Source organism: Cupressus sempervirens, chromosome 10, assembly GCF_028749045.1.
Source record: "Cupressus sempervirens isolate cs-2001-9-10 chromosome 10, ASM2874904v1, whole genome shotgun sequence".
Lineage (NCBI taxonomy): Eukaryota > Viridiplantae > Streptophyta > Pinopsida > Cupressales > Cupressaceae > Cupressus > Cupressus sempervirens.
The window spans coordinates 691,372,969-691,394,667 of record NC_143127.1 but is presented as its reverse complement, the minus strand read 5'-3'; the positions used below and the strand labels follow the sequence as shown (position 1 = coordinate 691,394,667).

Genomic DNA, 21,699 nt, shown 5'->3' with positions numbered 1-21,699 from the left:
GCAAATCGGAGCACTATATTTTTGGCAAATCTTATCGAAGGTTATGTGTTCTAATCTCCATTGTTGATTCTATCTTATGAATTTGGGTCTCTGCGTTATTATATGTCTGAGCACTTCCTCTCTATTCGTACCCCATTTGCTTCTTCCGACACTTAGTTCATCTCCCATGTGACTACATTGCCCTCTGTACGGCCCACGCCCTAGCTCCTTCATTTGACCACCGTACGACCAACATTGGTCACCGTACTGCCGCTTGATACCACACCGTACGACCAACAGTACATACTTGTACGACCTTTCAGTCCTCACACCGTATGGCCTCCTTAGTCACTGTACAAACGAAGTTGTTCACCTCACATGGCAAACTAGTATCCTTACACTATACCGTATGACCTTTATTTGTGCTTGTACCATGGTCAAAACACCTAATTGTACTACCCTCCAAAACTCCATATTGGCTCCATCTAACTGACATTGTGAAGGGAAAGGGATTGTTTGAAAGTAGTTGCAGATATGAAACAATACAGATTCCCCCTAATGCAAACAAGGGTGAGGTGACAGGCAACTAGAAAAGTGGGCCAAAAGAACTCCATGTCAAGGAACCACGATCAAGATGCACAAAATAGTGCATATGTGTGTACTGAAGTGATCAATCTCAGACACGTCATGAGGCTAATGTCACAGAAGGGACACTCACTAGACAAAGGAAGATGGCAAACAAAGGCAAAACATCAACCCCCTCATGGCACTTTAATCATGAGTAGTGCATGTACAATAAGGCACAAGATATGGTGAATCCCAAGAATACAGTAATCTGTACGAGTGTCCTCAGATGATACTGCTTGAATTAGAAGGCAAAATAAGGCAAACAACTAAAACGAAAATACAGATGTAGTATGACACTTTATCTTAGTGCGTTTGCAAGAATGCATACAAATGATATTTAAATAGACCAGAAGAGACAATACTAATACAATAGATAGTAGAAGTCACGACGAATCATCTAAAGCAATGAAATCGATCCCCAGACCTGAAATGACCAAGATATCCACCATAATGCAAAAATGCAAAAGACTGAATAGAATGTGTCTAGAGTAGAATCTGGAAAAACAACCAACAACACTGGAAAGAGCTCAGAAAGACCTTTCCAACGATATAAAGAATTCCCAAATGGGAGATCGGATGCTCAAGATATGTCTCCCGGAGTGCAAAACTATACCCCTGACTTTGACAACTAGAAAAGTCATCAAAACAGCATCAAAACTGAAAATCACCTATACCATTGTGACGGGCTTGGAACCAGCTTTCCGGCGATATCTCGCTTTCAAAAAATGGAGTTTGTATGCCGGAGATATGAGCAAAAATGCGAAGGTAGATCCAAATAGAGCCTGAGGAGGTGACTAGAATGCTGATGTGGTGCTGATGTCAGCAAGTGATGAACCCAAATTTGACAGTCAAATGGTCATTGAGGCAAAAAATGCCATAAAAATGACCCCTGATGTCAGAAAAAAATCTAGTCCGCCAGAAAAAAATGGTTTCCAAGAAAACAAAGGGTACATGTGTCAAAAAAAATTGCACATGGGAGAATTATAAAAATCCACCCAAGAAACCATTGTGATCTTAGGAAATAGCCCAGAGATGTCATAGACACTGTACAACCCAAACAAGAAACCACTATGTGCTCCAAAAAGCCATAATTGCCATGTGGAAACTAAAATCCACCCATCAAACTTTAAAAAATAAAAATATCAATGATGCTGTCAAAAATGGGCACATGAAATAAGAGGCCAATAAAAATAATCGGCAGGGTCCATGTGGCCATAGCAAGTGGGGTTCCCAAAGGACTGTGTGAAGTCACGGGGAGAGGTGTTGACGTGACCTCTAACTTTCGTTAACGTGTGAAGGAGTGCCAAGGTGGCGAAAAAGCCGAGGGACCAAGCATTGGCGACCAAAAAAAACCTTGAAATCCGCTTCAAAACACTTATTGTGCAGACTTCATCTCCAAAAAACACCAATACACTACCAAGTGTCCTTTTGCACCAAAGATCATGCCCACCAATATGCTGAAACTGCAAAATGCCAAGAGCAAAACCACCAAAGAATCCGGAAATCACCATAAAAAAGGTGTGGGAAAGCACAAAACTGCCCAGAATACTCGATATAAAACTCTACCGCAAAGAAAAAAACATTGGCACAAGAGATGCCATGTCAGCAGTGGTGCAAAAGGGCATTTGACAAGCGCTGACATCTCTCTACAAATCGATAATTAAGCACAAAACAATGCTTGTCTCCCACAAATCGCTGCACCTTGTGCCAGATGTGGAAGCTCTACTAGACATCCTGGGCCTTGACTTCGACGAGCTCGTGCTGCCCTCCATTGGTAATGAGCTTTTGAAGTCCATGGTGGTGCAGTTCAATGTGGACCAGTTGCTGATTTGGCGATGTTCTCGCGGGTTGTGGAGCAGAAGCAAGTGGTGTCACATAGCTCAGCAGTGAACAAGACCGCCTAATCCAAACAAAATTTGTGCACAAAACGATGGAGAGTGGGCCTGATGAGCTGGATTAGCATATCCTCCACAAAAAAAATTCTCTCAACAAGATAGCCACAAGTCACAGGAAAATGGGCCGTAGAGGGGAGAGCCAAGGTACAGCTGTGGAAGGAGGGGTAGATATTGGAACCATTGCGGGGTGCAATCAAGGCGTGATGACCAAGGTGGCCGTGGGATAAGAGTCTTTAACAAAAAATCATTGAAAAAGATCTCTAATATAAACTCTTCCATCAATCACAAATAGAGCGGGCCTGCAAAAAATGTTGGCATCGTTGCCATACATGCCAAAAAAATCGCTCCCCATCAAAAGTCCTCCAAAAAATGCTGTCACCCACAAGAAGGCAGAGGGCCCACTCCAAAAACGTGGGCTTCAATCTTGTGTGAAGGGCTCGAAAAGGAAATGTGTGCAGAGCAAGTAAAAATGGTCCCAAGCTAATAAAAAAATAGACTTGCACCAAAAAAAGAGCATCGGTGCATGTGGGCCCAAACTTGATGCAGAGATGGAACACGTGCATTGATGGTATATGCACCAGCACCTTCAAATAAAAAGACTCCCCTCTCCACATACACTCAAGAACCAAAAAAATCACGCACACATGGCCTGACTCAAACTGCCTCAATTTGTGTGCCCAGGTCAAAATGGCCTGGATAAAAAAAATTGCCTCAAATTTCAACAGCATCCAAACTAGATGTATTTTATATGGAAATGGGGGTTTTCAAGCACTCTGAGCTCAACGGTGATATTCGTTTGGGGCTTAGTGCTCCAAAAAATAGGTCCTCTCTAGATCCGATACAAAATCCTCTAACAACCACAAATCTGAAAACTAATGCCAAATCTCTCACGAACAGAATAGGGGCATGAGGATTTGGAGCTTTGATACCATGTTGAAGTTGATGAAAGATTAACCCCACAGCTCCCAAGAATCATCTACATGCAAACACCTGTCACAAAAGAGAGAAGCAAAAGGCTATGGAGGTTGAAATTGCCAGATCCATAGATGAGACATTCTTGATGAGCAAAAAGAGAAATTGCTATTATCAAAAGTGAATGAATCAATTGTTACAAAGAGAGATTGTCCTTATAAAAGAGATTGAAACCCTAAAAAGGCCAAACCTAGGTTGCATCATAATAATTAATAAAAGAATTAATTATTAGATGCCTAAAGCTTAGTTTAAGCAACTAGAGTTAATTAGGAAATTTCTAATTACTCTAATATCTTTTGCTTAAGGTTCTGCAATTTTCTCAACAAGCTTTCTTGATGATCACTCGGTAAGAATTTACCCTTTAACTTGATTACCATCTTATCCCAAGATTTGATTTTGTCCCGTCCTCTCTTTTGCCTATCCTAGTGCAAGTGTTCACACTACAAAGATGCATGTCCTTTCAAATAAGTATTAGAAATTCTCACCTTATATACATTTGCACTCTCATACTTGAAATACTTTTCCACCTCAGTAATTGAATCAAGTAATTCATCCAAATCTAGCTTATCATCATAATCTGGTGGATTAAAATGTGGTTTCATATTAACCCTTGTTAAGGCTCTCAAGAAGCTTTTATCTCCTTTTACTTTCAAGTACACGTTCTTCATTTCCTTCAATTGCTTCTTCAATTTCGTCATCACTTACATCTTCAATCGAACTACCTCTTCTTTGGGCAGCCTCCATAGCTTCCAATCTAGTTTCTATCTGTCTCAACATGTCTATCACACTTGGATCTGCTTCTCTCCTTTCTCAAACCATTTTGTCAACCTCTGTAACATAGGCCAGATTTCAACTCTTCCACCCTAGAACCAAATCAACTTAGGGCTTTGCGAAAACAAGTTCAATAATCAACTCCAAAAGGAACATGATCTTGCTTTGATACCACTTGGTGTAGTCACAAATTAAGGGACCTCAAAGAGATATGTCCAAGCATGCGAAAAATTGAAACACAACGAAAAACAAGAGATTAAGAGAACAATACCATATCTTCTTTCGTTCAACTGGAAATCAAATTACAATCAGTTGGCAACATACCCGCCTTCATACATGTTAGGCTATAATAGGCTTGCACATTTACAATCTTCAATAAGAGACCTTAGTTCTGAATTCTAATGATATCTATCCTTGATATTTTTTAATTGCATCTCAAGGCTACATTGTATTACTTTATATGGGCATCGTGACATGCAAGTTGACCCAATAATATATTACATTTCCCAAGAACAGGAAATCACAACAAATAGATCCAGTCCCAAATCAAAAGGAACAAACCACATAAACTACGTAAGGGCCAGTGAATTGAGATTTAGGTCCACACATGATCCAAGAACATAGATATTTGCACCATCGAACTTCACGAGCTGTAAATTTCCATCGCAAGAGCAAAATTCACCGACAACTCCAAGAACAAGCAAGAACATGCTATTTGAGAGAGAAGAATCATAACTCCAGCAATAATGATCCAAATGAGCTGTGAACCTAGGAACATAATCCAAAATAGGTCTTGATTATAGTCTAATCATCACAAATGCTAACTCAAACAAATGAATGATCATTGAATTGATCACACAAATTGTACAAACTAATTGGAAATAAAAATGTTTTTGTTTGATGCAAGATTGCTCTAAACCCAAATTGTACAAATTGATTGGAAACAAAAATGTTTTTGTACATATAATCTTGCCCATAAAGTTACCATAAAGTTACCACCATATAATAGCTTCTATTCTGCTTTGGTCATTGATAGCAATAGGGCTTGCATCTATTCCTAAGATGAATAATCCAAATTCTCTCTTGACATTTCCCCCACCTTTGGATCGTTGAAGAGTGTTTAGTAAATTCCCTCTTGTACCAACTAGATGCCTCAACATCTCTATATGGTGGCACTCAGAATAACAACAAGACCGATCCTCTTTAGGATCTCAAATGGTTTGACAAAATGTGGCGCCAACTTAGAACCTTTCCCATAACGGATGGGGCTCTTCTGTGGACGCACTCTCAAAAACAGCGTGTCACTAATGGAAAAGTGACGATCCAACCTATGGGCATTTGCATACTTCTTTTGCTTGTCCTGAGCAGTAACCAAATGCTCTCTAATAAGAACAATCTGTTGCTTCATATCCTGAAGCATTTCTAGACCCAAAAGTACTCAGTCATCTAAACGATCCCAACTCAAAGGGGTACAACACAGTCTACTGTACAAGGCTTGAAAAGGTGACATGGCAAGAGAACTGTGATACCCATTGTTATAAGAAAACTCAACTAGGTACAAGTAGTCCTCCCACTTCACCTACCTGTCCATCACATACATGCAAAGCATGTCTTCTAAAACCTGGTTCACTCTCTTTGTCTAACCATCGGTCTTTGGGTGATATGCCAAACTAAAATTGAGCTGCACTCCGAAAGCATGCTGGAGAGACATCCACAATGTTGAAGTAAACACTATATCTCTATCCGAAATAATCTGACAAGGGATTCCATGTAACTGAACAATGTCTTCCAAGAAAACATGCGCTATAGACAAAGCTGTGTAGGATGCTTTCATGAGCGAAAAATATGCTACCTTGGACAACTTGTCCATTGTCACCATGAGACAATCATGTCACCGTGATGACATAGGCAACCCTGTGATAAAATCAATAGATATAGTATCCCACTTCCAATCTAGAATGGTATGTGGTTGCAAAAGACCCGCCAGATGTTGATGCTCTGCCTTCACTCTCTGGCACTCAAGACATTGAGCAACAAAATCAGCAACATCGCGCCTCATCCCTGCACAAAAGTACAATTGTCTAAGGTCAGCATGCATCTTCTTGATGTCGGGATGTGTTGAATATGGTGCACGATGTACTTCTGACAAAACCAAGGTACAAAGATCACTAGACACTAACACATAAATGCACCCCAAGTATCGCAATAGTCCATTAGACTACATTGAATAACCTAAAAACCTCCCCTCAAGGGTATGTCCAAACTCAATTTCCGCCCTCACCTCCTGATACCATGTGTCACTAGGTAAGACCTCTAAGATATGACCTTGGACACCCACTACCAATGACAAAATTGATATCTCATGTCGTCTCCTACTCTAGGCATCTGTGATGACATTCTCTTTCCCTTTGATGTATGAACATCAAAATCACACACAAAAACTCCATCTAGCGACGCTATCATGCATTTAGGTTTGGCTGAGTAAAGATATACTGCAAGCTACGATGATTGATATGCAACTCAAACCTATGTCCCAAAAGGAAATGTCTCCAGTGCACAAGCACATGCACAACTTTTGCAAGCTCCAAATCGTGAGTGGGGTAGTTAAGCTCATGGTCATTGAGTTTTCTAGACTCACATGCAATCAAATGACCATCATGCATCAACACTGCACCCACACCCTCTAACGATGCATTTGTGCAAACCATAAAATCACCTATAGGGTTAGGCACTACAAAGATTGGTGTACTGGTCAATCACTCCTTAAGAGCCTCAAATGCTGACTCACACTGATTTGACCAAACATACTTCTTCCCTTTCCGCTTAAGAGAAGTGATGGGATGAGCCACTCGTGAGAAATCCTTCACGAATTGACGGTAGTAACTTGCTTATCCCATGAAACTACAAACCTTAGGAACACTAGTGGTTGTCGAGCAATCCATGATAGCTCGGATTTTCTCCGGATCCACTGCAATACCATCACCTGTGATGATGTGCCCTACTTCACCTTAGACTGGAAAAATCCACATTTACCTAGGTTGCCATACAATTGATGATCTCATAAGCACTACAACACCTGGCGTAAATGGACCATGTTCTCCTCAACAGTCTTTGAATAGATCAATATGTCATCCAAGAAAACAAGGACACACCGATCAAGGTAAGTGCAAAATACTCCATTCATCAAACCCATAAATACTGATGCCGCATTGGTTATCCCAAAGGATACAACTGTAAACTCATAATGCCCATAGCATGTACGAAAATCTGTCCGATGAATGTCAGCCTCATGAATCTAAAGTTGATGGTATCCCGACTTAAGATCAATCTTCGAGAACACTCTTGCTCCCTTCATTTGATCAAACAAGTCATCAATCCTCGACAAAGGATACCAATTCTTTACTATCATCTTATTCAATTGCCGGTAGTCAATGTATAAACGCAATGATCCATCTTTCTTCTTCACAAAGATGACTGGTGCACCCCATGGGGATACACTAGGACGAATATGGCCCTTAGTCAACAATTCCTCTAATTGCAATATGAGCTCACTCAACTCTTGAGTAGTCATACGATAAGGAGCTTGTGAAATAGGCTCCACTCCTAGAATGGGATCAATACGAAAATCATTGTCACGTTGTGGCAAAATACTTGGTATCTCATTAGGAAATGCATCGACATAGTCACGAAGGAGTAGGTAATCGTCAAGCGTCACCTCACGACTCTTAGTCTTCTCAAGGTTATTGACAGAGACCGTAAACATCTGACATCCATGTTCCACACTCTGCTTCAATTGCTTAGCTGAGATCATTCGAAGTCAGACTGGCCTCTGCACCCCTACAAGCTCTATCTACCTACCTATGTCATCAACACACTGTACCAACTTACATTGGTAATCTATATTCGCCTGATGGGCGGCTAACCAATCCATACCCAACACGATGTCATAAGACGAAGATCAACTATGGTGGTGAAGGTGTCCAAGTCCAACACACAACCACTGACTACCGAATCCACAGTCACTTTGGAACCTGTGGCTAACTCAACTTGCCACCTATCAATCTATCGTGCAACCACTAGCTCACATCATTGAACAAGGGACGGTGAAATAAAAGAATCTGAAGCACTTGAATCAAATAACACTGTAGAAGAAATACCATGCAGCGTACTTGTAGCCTCGACTATGGAACCTTGATGCTCAACTTGACGATTGTCAACTGTTGCAAAAACTCTGTGGGATCTACCTGCATCCCCCATGATAGGCTTAGACTGTAACAACCACTTTTTTCCTGAGTCTTAATTAGCAACTAACATACTCAAAAAAAATATAGACACTACATTTTCATAGGAAGATAGTTAAATCAGTTTCGTTCATATGAAAAAGATTGATGCTTAAAATCAGTTAAACAAAATTTCTTAACTAAGAACTTAAAACACCATCAAGGAATTTACTATGGATATTAAAATCCACATACCATGGAATTTGAACCAAGAAATCATTTGAAGGGATGCTTTTGCAATCACCCAAATCAGTCCACGCATACCACTATAACAAAATCATATAACGACTACCATTCAATACCGCTATATCAAAATCAAATGACGATTACTATTACATACCACTATATAAAATTAGGGCATCACAAACCACTGTATCAATTAAGGCATCAATTACCATTGGATCATTTAGGGTTTCGGATACCACTGTATCACTTAGGGCTTCAATTACGATTGGATCATTTAGGGCATCAGATACCACTGTATCAATTAGGGCTTCAGATACCACTGAGTCAATTAGGATTTCAGATACCACTGTATCATTTAGGGCTCTAGATATCACTGTATCATTCATTTCCTTCTGATTGCTTAACTGTGGCAATAACTCAAGATTAGAAGCTATGCTTATATTCGATATTCATATAAATGAAAAACAGTCCATAAATCTATCTCTCGCATCTAGGTGTAAAATAATTGTAACGATGAAATAACTCAATTAATCTCACCTTCTTGCATATGCATCATAAAAGTGATAATACATGTTTTCAACAAACAATTGAATGTATAGCTTATCTTTGTTTGTTGTACGTCTGACAACTTGGGGAGAGGTGAAACATTGTTAGGGGCTTCACCACTCAACCTCGGACCTTAACTTATTCCCCACACAATCTCTAACGAGAAAGGCCCTCCCTACTTGGAAGTGGACTTGAAACATTTGGCATCTATTGAGCATCCTGGTATTTAAACACACCATTCGACTTGACAGCAGGAGGATACAATTAACAAGATCATGCATGAACTATTAAATAATTCAAACTAAAAATGATAAACATTGTTATGTCATATCTGATTCTGTTTCATGTTATTTCAAATTCCTTTCTCTCACCTCATCACCCATTTCCTTGGCTACATAGCCAGGTGAGTCCTAGGTGTTCAGAATTTTCAGAACAACTGGTTCTTTCTGTTGATTCTCAACTGTTTCATAATAAATATATATTCCAGCTTATCACAATTTGCGATTAAAAGATTTCAGAATTGATTGTTTAATATCCATTGGCATAAGGATCCATACTATGGTTACTTGGTTATCAATTGCCATGATCAAGGCTAATTTAAAGAAGTTCAATCTGTAAATTCAAACAAGATATCATCATGATAAATATTGAAAATTGCTGCTTGGTATGCTTATCACAATTGTGACCAGAAGATTATGTTCTTGAGACTATTTTAGAAAATATCATTATTCCAAATTTTAATGCATTTGGAAATACGCTTCCATAAGGATTGTTTCTAATGTATTACGGAAGTTTAAGGAAAAAGAACTGATAATAAGGACATTGAATAAGTAGCATCTCATATTGATTCTTGAAAATAAATCTGAAATGATAAATATCTTGGATGCCTAACTGGCTGCTTTGGAAAGTAATAAAATAATATGGTAATGTCATAACATGACCTGATGTATCACTGGATATACTAGAATCCTTGCAACCCAATTTGAAATCTGTCCTCCTGTAATTGCAGACATCCAAAATGCAGATCCCTCCAAGATGGGTTCTTATGGCAGAATTTCTATGGTATTGGATGCTTAGTTTGGTAATATAAAATGAAACCTTGGCTCACGGCTCTTGTGGATTTGAATGCTAGAGAGGTTATTACAGAAAAGTTCGTAGTGGTAAAGTAGGGTTGATGGTCACACCGATGCTAAGTTGATTGCCTTAATATGACAAGGCAGACCAAAATATAAGGAAAGGTGCCAGACTCAATTCATGGCTAAATTAAAGGGAAGGCCGTGCCTTCTTGGCTTCCGCTGGTTATGTAAAATATGGTAATCTTAGTCTTAATATTGGATTTCTATCTTGAAAAATTGTCTAAGTCTGAAATCCTAAGACCTGTAAGATCTAGAATCTTTATCTTAACTCCTGGAGGTCTGGAACCTACCTCAAAAGAATTGTCGCATATATACAAAATATATCTTAAGTTGTCATTCTCTTCTTCCTTATTCTAAGGAAGAAGAGAATGCCAAATTATACTTAAATGATATATTTTATATATCCCTTCACTATAGGAAGCAACAAATCCCATAAGGGTATCCAAAACACCTTCCCAAACACACGCAACAAGTCGGAAAATACCCTTTGTTTGCCTGAGTAGGTTTTACTCATAGACCCCGTGCGATACTTTTCACTATGGCCATGCGATACTTTTCTCTATGGCGGTGTGATAGTTTCCCCTATGGCTATGCAATACTTTACTAGTATTGCGCGATACTTTTTAATACTGTCGTGCGATACTTTATCAGTATCGTCCAATGCTGAACAAATGTCGCTTAGGTTTGGAAAGAAAGACCAAATGACCAATTTAGAAGGAAAATAGAGTTAGAACCTCCACATCGGGGAGTACTGGAACCACCATAGTCAAGGAGTAAACACTCAAAAGCATAAAGAAGATCAAAAAACTCTAACATCTAATCCATAGCATCTAATGTAATCATGCAAAAAGCAACACCACAGTGAACATACATGTTCTTAAATCAACTATCTCAATAAACTCAAATAACAAAAATCACAAGGGAAACATACAACGGAAAGGCACGGAGAACCATGTGAACATCTAGCTCTGGAACTAAACTGGAGGAAGGCCAACTCTGTATGCCGGTCTCCAACAGTGGTATAGGTGGCTACACTTCCCAACCACGTGGAACCCGTAGGCCCACTCTTGTTGTGCTGATGGAGATAGTGATTTGGCCACAACCACACAGTAGAGCCATCCATGGCTAACACTCATGCCAAACAGTACAGAGGATGGAAACCAAGATCATGAGACAATGCAATACAACAAGTCCTGGTCAGACACTCTATGGGTCTACTATGTAGGGACTCTAGTGGAGTGTAGGTCACTTGGTATCATGGAGCCCAAGATAAACATCATGCGGAAACTCTGCCTCGGGAGTCCATCACATTGTGTCCGTGGTAAACCCATACAGAAACCTGCCCCTGGAAAACTCGTACAAGTACATACCCTTGGATCAACCCGTACAGGTATTCTCTTATTTTATCTTAGTTTTATTACCCATTAATTCATTTAGTTATCACTTATTAGGAACTCCTTCACGTTTACCTTGTCAGAGATGTTACCCGAGGTAACGAAAGAAGCCACTCCACATGCCTACCCTACATACCCATGCTTATCACACGATGAGTGCCTATAGGCAATGTTGTTTCCCAACCCAACCCCAATGAACATAACTCTACCGATATCAACCGGGAGTTCAAGCCTCGCAAGAGCTCGACAAGTGCACGCTCATGTGCTCGTGTGTGGGCTCACCAACTACACAAAGGTCATAAACAACAAGGGCTGGATGAGAAACAATAAAATACGAAGTATAAAAATCACTCAACTGAGCACATTGTTGGGAGTACGTATTCAACACGAATCCCAATGAAAGAAGAATACATCTATGGCAGGATTGGAATCCTCACGGATAATCTGAATCCATGACCAATATCAGTACCAAGAAACACCCAAGAAAAGTAGGCGACACACAAATTGAGGCAAAGTCTGAAATGCCCAAAATTCAACGTTGACAAAAATCAACGAAATTAAAACCCTTTTTACAATTGGGTATAAAAACCCCAAATATCAAATAATGTTTGTGTTCAAAGTCCAAATGCAAAAACAACCAGCATAACGGTTTGAAACCCAAAACCTAAGTCAAGAGGCAATCAAATGCTCGTACCTGCCCAACCGAGTAGAGCCAACATACATCAATGGAGGGGAACACTAGTTCTCTGCCTCCTAGCAAACTACTGTCCAAAACAGACTCTAAAACAGAGCCGAAATGTAAAAACTAGAGAGCCCTACCTGGCAACCAAAAGGGCAAATACGGGAATGCTTGCGATAAAATAATTGCTCCGCGAAAGCTGTCGAAAGTCTCGAAAAACCAAGGTCTCCCCGAGCTGGATCAAACGAGATCAACCTCGCACCGATCCCACACTCGCAGCTCCCACAACGAGCAAAACAATAATTCCTCAAGAGGATTTTGGGATTTTACTCTAAAAAATCAAATTTAAAAGTGAGAAGTGAGAAAGAACTCACTTTTTGGGATATATATTCACTTGTAAAGTGAAATATTAAAACAGGAAAATAACTGACTCACTTAATTAAATCCCTTTTTTAACCTAGACAAAATCGAGCAATTCCAATTAAATGGAATTCAACTATGGTAAAGCTGCCAGTAATTAAAATAATTAAATTCCCCTAAGACATTAAATCACAATATTCTGTAGTGATTTCCGCGACAAATGTGGACATCTAAATGCACAAACAGAATATTGGTCTAGTCAAAATTGCAAATGAATCCGAATTTATTAAATCATCGACGAGTTTAATTAAATAATTAAATAAGATATGTCGCCCATACCGGGATGACATTGGCTAGGTATGAATAGCCGAATCACTAACTCCATGTGTCACTGCTAGGGATATAAATCCTGCACATTAAACAACACAATCAAGTGCAATTGCATATAATAATATAGCTGAAGCGATAAATGCATTAAATCATGTAATTTATCATTTATTTAATTACAGCGAATAACCTATTTAAATCATTCACTGCATCATAAAACATCTCAAGGAAAATATGAAGTAAATATCCGTAGCATCAAATCATAGTATCTAGAATCCAATAAGTCCATCATATAATCATAAATAGAGTATATATCCAAATACAAAATAACCAGCTATCATCATCAAGCATCATGTCACATCAATAAGCATCATCATGCAGATATGATCAAAATGAACAACATAGTATCTATCATCGATGATACTAGCAATCAAAATATAATATTCGACCATTAAGTCATCTCCAATGTCATCCAACATGAGGAGCAAAGTATCTCTTGAATCAAAATATAACAAGGTACATAATGCAAACACGGGAGACATTACATGCATAGTTATGCGCAATGTTAGGAAATGATCTTTGTGGAATATCCTTGTATGGAGCTTTGAATGAATTTTAAATTTTTGAGATATTTTCTTTTTCAAAGCAAGCACATCATTAACCAGTTTCTGCATCACAGAATCCGTACTTCAAGAGGTGGAAACACCATTGGAATTTTCTTTAGATTGATCCCTATGTATCTTACCAGCCATGACAAGATCATCCTCAATCTCCGTTGCCAAAGTCTGAGCAGTTGCCAAATTTAGAGGAGTGGCTCTTCTTAGCAAGAAGCTAATATCTAGAAGTTGAGTGTTGATGAAGAAACATTTAAGATTTTCAGCAGTAGGTTGTGAAGAATTAGGAATCCGTTTGGCCAATTTGTTGAATTTGGCAATGAATTCCCTCATGCCTTCTTGTGCTTCTTTCTTCGTCTAGGTAAGTTGTGAGCAATGCATGCTCATCTTCAACAAGCTTGAAATGTTCCTCGAACTTAGTCTTTAGAGAATCCCAATCAGTAATTGCACCTGTAGCTAAGTTGTAGAACCAATCTGCTGCAATTCCTTGTAAAGTCTCAGTAAAGAGCCTTACAAAAACATCTTGATGTTCCACACCAAGCACACCACACGCTATGTAGAATGCCTTGATGTGCTCATCAGGGTGTTGCTTTCCATCTCCATAGAACTTGGGAAAATTCTTACGGGAGCCTTGTGGTAAAGCGTGTAGAGTTGGTGCAAGATTTAGTGGACCAAAAGTCGTTCCCAGTGGGCTAGTAGGAGCAGCCATGATATTAGGAATATGAGTATGGGCACTATGGGTAACAGAAATCAGAGGTTTAAGGAAAAATTGGGAATCTTCATTGGGTATAGTAGTTTTCTTCTTGGAAGGTGGATAGCTTGTAGTTTGGGAAAGAGAAGGGATTTTAGTGAGTAAATCAAAACAAACTCGTTGGGCCTAGAATGATCCAATAGAACTTGATGAAATTTTTGCCTTCTTTCTCCTCAAATATACGTGCTCAAAACTTGCTAGTGTGATAACCTGTAATTTTCAAACACCAATAACAAGGGCGTAAAACTTCAAACGAAAGCAAGAGGCTTCCAAATGCGTTCGATCCCCAGCAGAGTCGCCAAAAACTGTTGGCTAAATATTTTATAAGTCACTGTGACCACAACTTAAAAGTCAGCAGTAATCATGTAGTCCCCAAGGGTGATGCTCAACTAATGAACCAAATGTGTGCAAGGTAGTTTATGACCATTGGTTGCCTTAACATTGAACCCTTCATGTTTGACTATATGCAATCCTCTCTTAGCAACCAAGGAGGACAAATGAAATTGTGAGTGTCCCCACTATCAAGCATAACAATGACCTAATGACCTTGAAGATCACCTTGGACCTGGGAAGTGTTATATCTTGAAGTACTGCATAGAGTAGCCATAGTTCCACTCTTCTTCCCAAGAAGTGTTGAGTTCTTCCCAATTCGTGTATCCTCCTTTGACTTATAGGCTTCAACATTGATGTGATCCACCTCATTATCTAATATGAACTCAATCCCTTGCCAAGGCATTAATGTCCTAGGAGGCACAACTCCTTGCAGCTAAAGAACAAGTCCCTCCTTTGTAAATCGTGTCTATTCGCATCATCTAATTGGTTCTTTCGGGGCCATTTCTTCTCCATAGGCTTCTTTCCATTATTCTTGTATGAAATGGGTGCCTTGGATGGAGCCCGACTCTTTGAGGTAGAAAAAGTCATGTCACAAGCTTTCTTGATCACCTCTTGTAATGAATTTGGGCCAAGATCTTTAACCCATCCCCTCAATCGATCCATCAATCCATCCATGTATAGGGAAATTAATCTCCTCTCTAATATATTTGTCACTAATACCAAGAGTATTTAAAATTCAACAATGTTGTTGTCAACCAATCTTCCTTGCTCCAACTTCACTAACTCTTGAAGTTGAGTTCAATTCCCATAAAACCTCTCAATAAGCTTCTCTATGAAATCAATATATGATATGATTTGATCATGCACCAAGACGACCATTTTGTAATGCCACCTCTTATGAGCAATCCCATCAAATGCCCAAGGCATCAATGTCCTAGGAGGCACAACTCCTTGCAGCTAAAGAACAAGTCCCTCGTTTGCAAATCTTGTCTATTCGCATCATCTAATTGGTTCTTTCAGGGCCGTTCCTTCTCCATAGGTTTCTTTGCATTATCCTTCTACGAAATGGGTGCCTTGGATGGAGCCGGACTCTTCGAGGTGAAAAAAGCCATGTCACAAGCCTTTTTGATTGCCTCTTTTTTGTGAACTTGGGCCAAGGTCTTTGACCCATCCCCTTAATGGATCCATCAATCCATCCATGAATAGGGGAATTAATCTCCTCTCTAACATGTTTGTCACTAACACCAAGAGTGTTTAAAACTAAATAATGTAGTTGTCAGCCAATATTCCTTTTTCCAACTTCAACAACTCTTGAAGTTGAGTTCTTCCCACAAAACCTCTCAATAAGCCTCTCTGCGAAATCAGCATATGATGTGATTTGATCATGCCCCAAGGTGACCATTTTGTGATGCCACTCTTAGGAGCAATCCCATCAAGATGTAGTGTTGTGTGATTGATTTCTCTATTTTCAGGCATGGGATTAAACTGAAAGTTTATATCCTTCTTCTGTACTCAAGTGTGCATTATTGTCTTTCTTGAATGATCAAAGAAGGGTAGGTTGAGATTGCTAATCTTCCTCCTTGGATCATTATTGTACTCTCTATTACCCCTGTTGGGCAAGTAATTTCATCTAAGGTCCATATAGTCCTTGAGGGACACATCTTGCTTGAACTGCTCTTGCAATTTGATCAGTGAGGGAGAATGAGTCTCCCGCTAATCAGTCCTAGGTGGGAAGGTGAGTATCATGCGAATTGAGATGGAATTAGGAGTGGGTTGGTTGTGGGCCTTCCCATTAGCTGAATTATCACCGTGCCCATTTCTACATCTGTTATCGGTGCCATTATTCCTTGATTCTATCAAACTTGTAATTGTGTCAACTTTTCTTCGCCGTACTCTTGCCAAATCATCAATCTCGCCAAAATACTCAAATTTGGTTGAGCATCTCCGATTGTTTCTATGGGATTGAGAATAGGAGTCTGAGCTTGTTATCTCCTTCTCTAGCAGACAATGTAACCCAATTCTTCACAACTCATCAAAACTTAACCTAGCAGGTTGGTAGGGTCAAATCCCTGAAACCACTGAAATATCCTAAGGCAAATACTAACAAAGAGCCAAAAAATCCAACAAAAACTTGAGCATTGAAAGGCACAACTTGGATTCTATTATTCTATTAGGACCTTAAATTGAATACAACCAAACATGTTCTGAAAATTCATACTCCCTAGCCTACTAATGATGCATTTGCATTGGGAATCGTGGATGATGATGTATCAATTGCAAGTCGGATTAAAGGGAGCTTTATGCCAAACTGAAACATGCAATTACCCTAGTTGTAATGTCAATGAGTCCTCTCCCTATGAGGCATGGTGCATAGAAGCCTTGTTGTAATGGAACTGGAATGAATCAAGATTCTTATCGCTATGCTTTTTGGCTTCTTGCAAATTGTCTTTGATCTTGCCTGAATGTATAAAGTGGTATCATCAGAATTATGAACTCCCAGCTAGCTGTGTAATGGGTGTCATTGACAGAATTAAGAATTCACATGCCCGACTTCCTTCTTTGCTACTATGGATGGATTTTCTATGTGCCAAGGGAAGATGTTATGCTTGGTGAAGATCCTATTCAACTCTAGATTAATCAATCATCAAATACACAAACTTGATGTTGTTCTAAGGGTAAATTGTGAACCATAGTGGTCACTCGCACTATTCCTGAGATGACGCTGCCTTGCAGCGGTTGATAGAAGATGCCTTCTCCAAGAGTCAAGAAAAGGCAATTCTCAGTTTTGTTGAGATGAAGGGAATATTTTTCTCTTAAAGAGAACCAAGCATTGATCTTATTCTTTGATTTCCTACGTTCAATTATATCACACTCCCATCAGACTCGATCTGTGCTGTTCTGAAGTTGCTCTTAGCAAAATGATAATGTCGGTCCCCTTGTATTATTCTTGAGGTCTATTGTTTAGGTATCGACACCCTTAGTAATGCTAGCACCGTGTTATTGCTCAATGTCGTGAAAATCGCTGATTAGGAAGCCCAAGACCCCATGACTTTGGAATACTCTTCGTAACAATACAGAAATATTTAATCTGATTTCAACTGCTATTGTGCTAGTACAAAGATATCAAACTTATGCTATGAAATTTTATCATGTGCAGAAAGGATCTCTAAGTCTTACAATAAAGTTTGTTGAGTTCCAAAACAGTGTCAATGATGAAAATACTAGCACTGGTAATTCCTCCTCTTGTCCTGCAATTCAATCCCAAAGTAATGCAATTTTGTCTCCTCGAAGAGACTTCACAGAATTGGCGAAGAATGAGAAGATTAAGATGGCTTTCAAGGCCACGAAAACTGCTGGTGCTCTAAACTCCAATTCATTGGAATTAGAAAGAAGAAAATGCCAAAATGCGAGGATCTCCTTGATTTGAAATCAACTCGAAATGATGAGAAGAAAACAAGTACTAGAGTGGTGCAACAATACAATGTATGATCAAACCAAAGGGCCCATAGTAAAATTTATCATTAATTTTCCTTATTCAAATGGAAGTGGAAATTTCACTTGTTTTAAGGAGCTCCTAAAATCTCTTTCCATTGGAGGTACTTGTTCTCTTATCGGGGGTGAAGTTTTGGCAAGATAGATGATGCTCCAACTGATAACAACGTATGGAGAATTGACATGATTGATTATATGCTCAATATGAGTACTTTCAGATTCAGATTGACATGTTAGCATTTTTGGTGTATTGTTTCAGTGGTATCTTGACGAGTGATCACAATTTCTGAGAAGGGAGGACTGTAGTGTCCCCTTATTTGACTAAGGGATGAAATTAATAAATTTTAGTAAAGGGCCTATTGAATTAAATAATTTGTTATTTATGGCCATATTTAATTTTCCACCAAAGAGTACCCAGTGGAAATTTAAAAGTTTTGCAGGAAAAAGTCATTTTGAGGTAGTAAAAAAGGAGCATTTGGAGGAGCAATTGAGGATGGATGTGTTGTTTTTCTGATTTCATTTCGCGTTTAGAGTTGAAAATTGCTTGCAGTTTCAGTGGTTCAATACCATCCTACTCTACTGAACATTTCCAATTTCGTACCATCCTACTCTGCTGAACATTTCCAATTTCGTGAAGTCTTTATGAGGAGAGGAAACTGCATCTGTTTAGGCTTGAGTGGCGTATCAAGAGGAGACTTGAAGTTGAGAAGAGAGAGCTTCTCTTTACAAGATCACCATCAGATCAAGTAGGGCCGATCCTTTGAGTCTTGTGATTGCAATGTGACGACATTCATCACTGCAATAGGTAGGATACATTCACTGGTAACAACACTGTGAGGGTTCGTGCATTTGTTTGTTGTTTATATAAATGGATATTATGGATATTACAATTTTTTTTACTATATTTATATATTATTTCTCAAAAAAAAGTCTTGTATATAATTTTATATGTTTTTGTATGGACAAACCCAACCCCACTTGTTTTTTGATTGAACATGCAAGTTGAAGGGGCAAACCTGAACCCAGACCAGTACTAGGACTAGTAACTTGGTAACTTCCCAATAGGGATCCCTTCTTGCATTTCTTGGCACGATATGGTTTCAAAACTATTTAAAACTATGACGAAGTTTAGTGCAGCTTGAAAACAGTGATAAGCATAAAATACAAGCTATTAAGGAAGAAGTGGGGTCCTTGTTTAGCTAATGCAAAATTAATAGTAACTACTGAACCAATGGTGATGCTTAACTATTACTTCAGGGAAAAGTTGGATATTCAGCACTATTTTTATATCAATATCTTGTTTTTCCTTTTTGCTTTTAGGTGGCCCTTGGTATTGCTTGGATCTATCTTGGGCACGCTAGGCCATTTTAGATTTGGACCCAAACCCACAAGTATGGGAATGGAAGCCAGGTGGGGAATAGTTTTGTTGAACCAGCACAGAGTCAAATCATGTGTTACCTCATCAAAGAAATTGGCTGCTAGGGAAGACCTGAGATGAACAAAAGGCCATTCCAGAACAGGACCCAGCTCCAAATTGGACCCATAAAGGCTTTTTGCGGGGTAAGGGGTCGGGGTTATGCTGAACCTGTAACGTAGAATCAAATCATGTGTTACCTCATCTATGAAATTATTTACAGGAATTCTAAGTGCATTTGTGGTAAATTGTGTGGCAGGGTTGATTATAAAGTCCCTACTTAAGTTACAATGACTTAAATGAAATTTGAGATCTAAGCACATTGTTTAGCTGAAGATTATACCCCAATACAAGGTAATCCTCAAGATTCAATAGGGGCATTTACAAAACCTACGTTCCAGGATATTCAGCTAAAAGTCTAAAAGGAGAGCCTTGGTCTCACAGTATTTCTTCTCTGTTATCCCAAATATGCTTTAACTGTATATCGCACATATATCTCGTTTCAATAAATTGTATTATATTTCAGTGTTCACTAGTAATCTTCAACGGAGACAAGTAGACATTTTCAGACACTAAAATGGCTTTGACATGCTTCAGTTTTTGCTTCTTATTTCCACTTGAAGCTATCTTACTCTTTTGTGCAGATATTCCTGACTTTGAGCTTCACTAAATAATTTTTTATAATATCATCCTGGAGAAATAAATTGTTTGAAAAATAAAAAATGCTCAACTTCGTCTAAATGTTCAATTTCAAATACCTTTCTTCAATTCCAATTATAGAGGCACAAATGGGCTCAATATGATCTACTATTTATATTTATTGTTCTTACAAATTTCAAATATAGTTTTATATTCGAGTCCCATAAATAAATTGGTTACAAGTGGACAATAATTTATTGGTTTCAAACTTCAAGTTTGTACACTTAATACATGCCACTTAATTTTTTCCCATTTTTTTTACATCTTTTTCCCCTTGAAAGAATCAGAACTTCTATGCACTTCAAAGCATATTTTATTGTAATGCATGTCATTTTTCATGATCTTGCTTATCAAGTCACCTGTATGGTTTTTAATTAATAATGGTCTATTGATTTTCTATTATGGTCCAACCATGAAACCTTAGTAAAAGAATTTAATTGATAACTTACTAAAATCTATTTTTATGCTTTGCAGGTCCTCTCTTTGTTGTTGGCAATAATCCTTCGTATTATGGTCTCACCCACAAGGGATGATTATGACAGTGATGATGACTATGTTCTGCCAAGAATTAGCTATCGGCAACCACTTTTGATACAGCAGAATTCTTCTACGCCTGTTTTCAGAAGAGAATAGGTTCAAACATATTAATGCTTTGTTGAAAGAATGACAAGGGGGTTGTATTTGGGAAATGGAAAAGGTAAAAGAACAATATTGTATGTGCATATAGGAGAGATATTATTATTCTATGGTGCTCCAGTCAGGTTTAGAAACTGCCAAATTTTTAGTGAGATTGAGTTGAATTTTTCATCCACTTCATACATTTTTTTCGAGGTTATGTTTAATGGTAAAGCTAAACTGTTGCTGTAATCTTAAACCTAGGCTTTGTGAAGCAACCATTTCTTGCTTTAGCTTGGGGTCAGGTGCAGAAACAAGTAATTCACAATGAATGGGTTGATTATTTGAATTTCTGTATGCCCTAGGGCATGATTGATGTCAGAAATTAAAATGTATTTTAGATCTCACAAGTTTATTTCCTTAGTGTCTAAAAAAGAGTATTTGGATATATCACAAAAAAAGATTGAATCAATTGATGAGCTTAAAGGGCTTTCTAATAAATGTTTCATAAGACACAACACTTGTTGAAGGTTTTGCAAATGGGATTGCAATCAAAGTGGGCTTAACCTTGCAGGAAACTACATGGTTAAGTGCACTTGATTTGGAGCAGTATTGGGATGGGTGATCTC

The 21,699-nt window shown here is 38.6% G+C and overlaps 1 protein-coding gene across 2 annotated transcripts in view; it reads left to right on the top strand.

Annotated features, from left to right (window-relative positions):
• LOC149535726 (tetraspanin-20-like) overlaps positions 1–21,480 on the top strand; it is a 37,105-nt gene extending 15,625 nt beyond the window's left edge. For both annotated transcript variants that reach the window (XM_089805551.1, XM_089805550.1), the window contains one exon: positions 20,930–21,480. In XM_089805551.1, the coding sequence (XP_089661677.1) occupies positions 20,930–21,088 (159 nt within the window). In that variant the 3' untranslated portion in view covers positions 21,089–21,480. The remainder of the gene's footprint in view (positions 1–20,929) is intronic.
• The last annotated feature ends 219 nt before the right edge of the window (positions 21,481–21,699 follow it).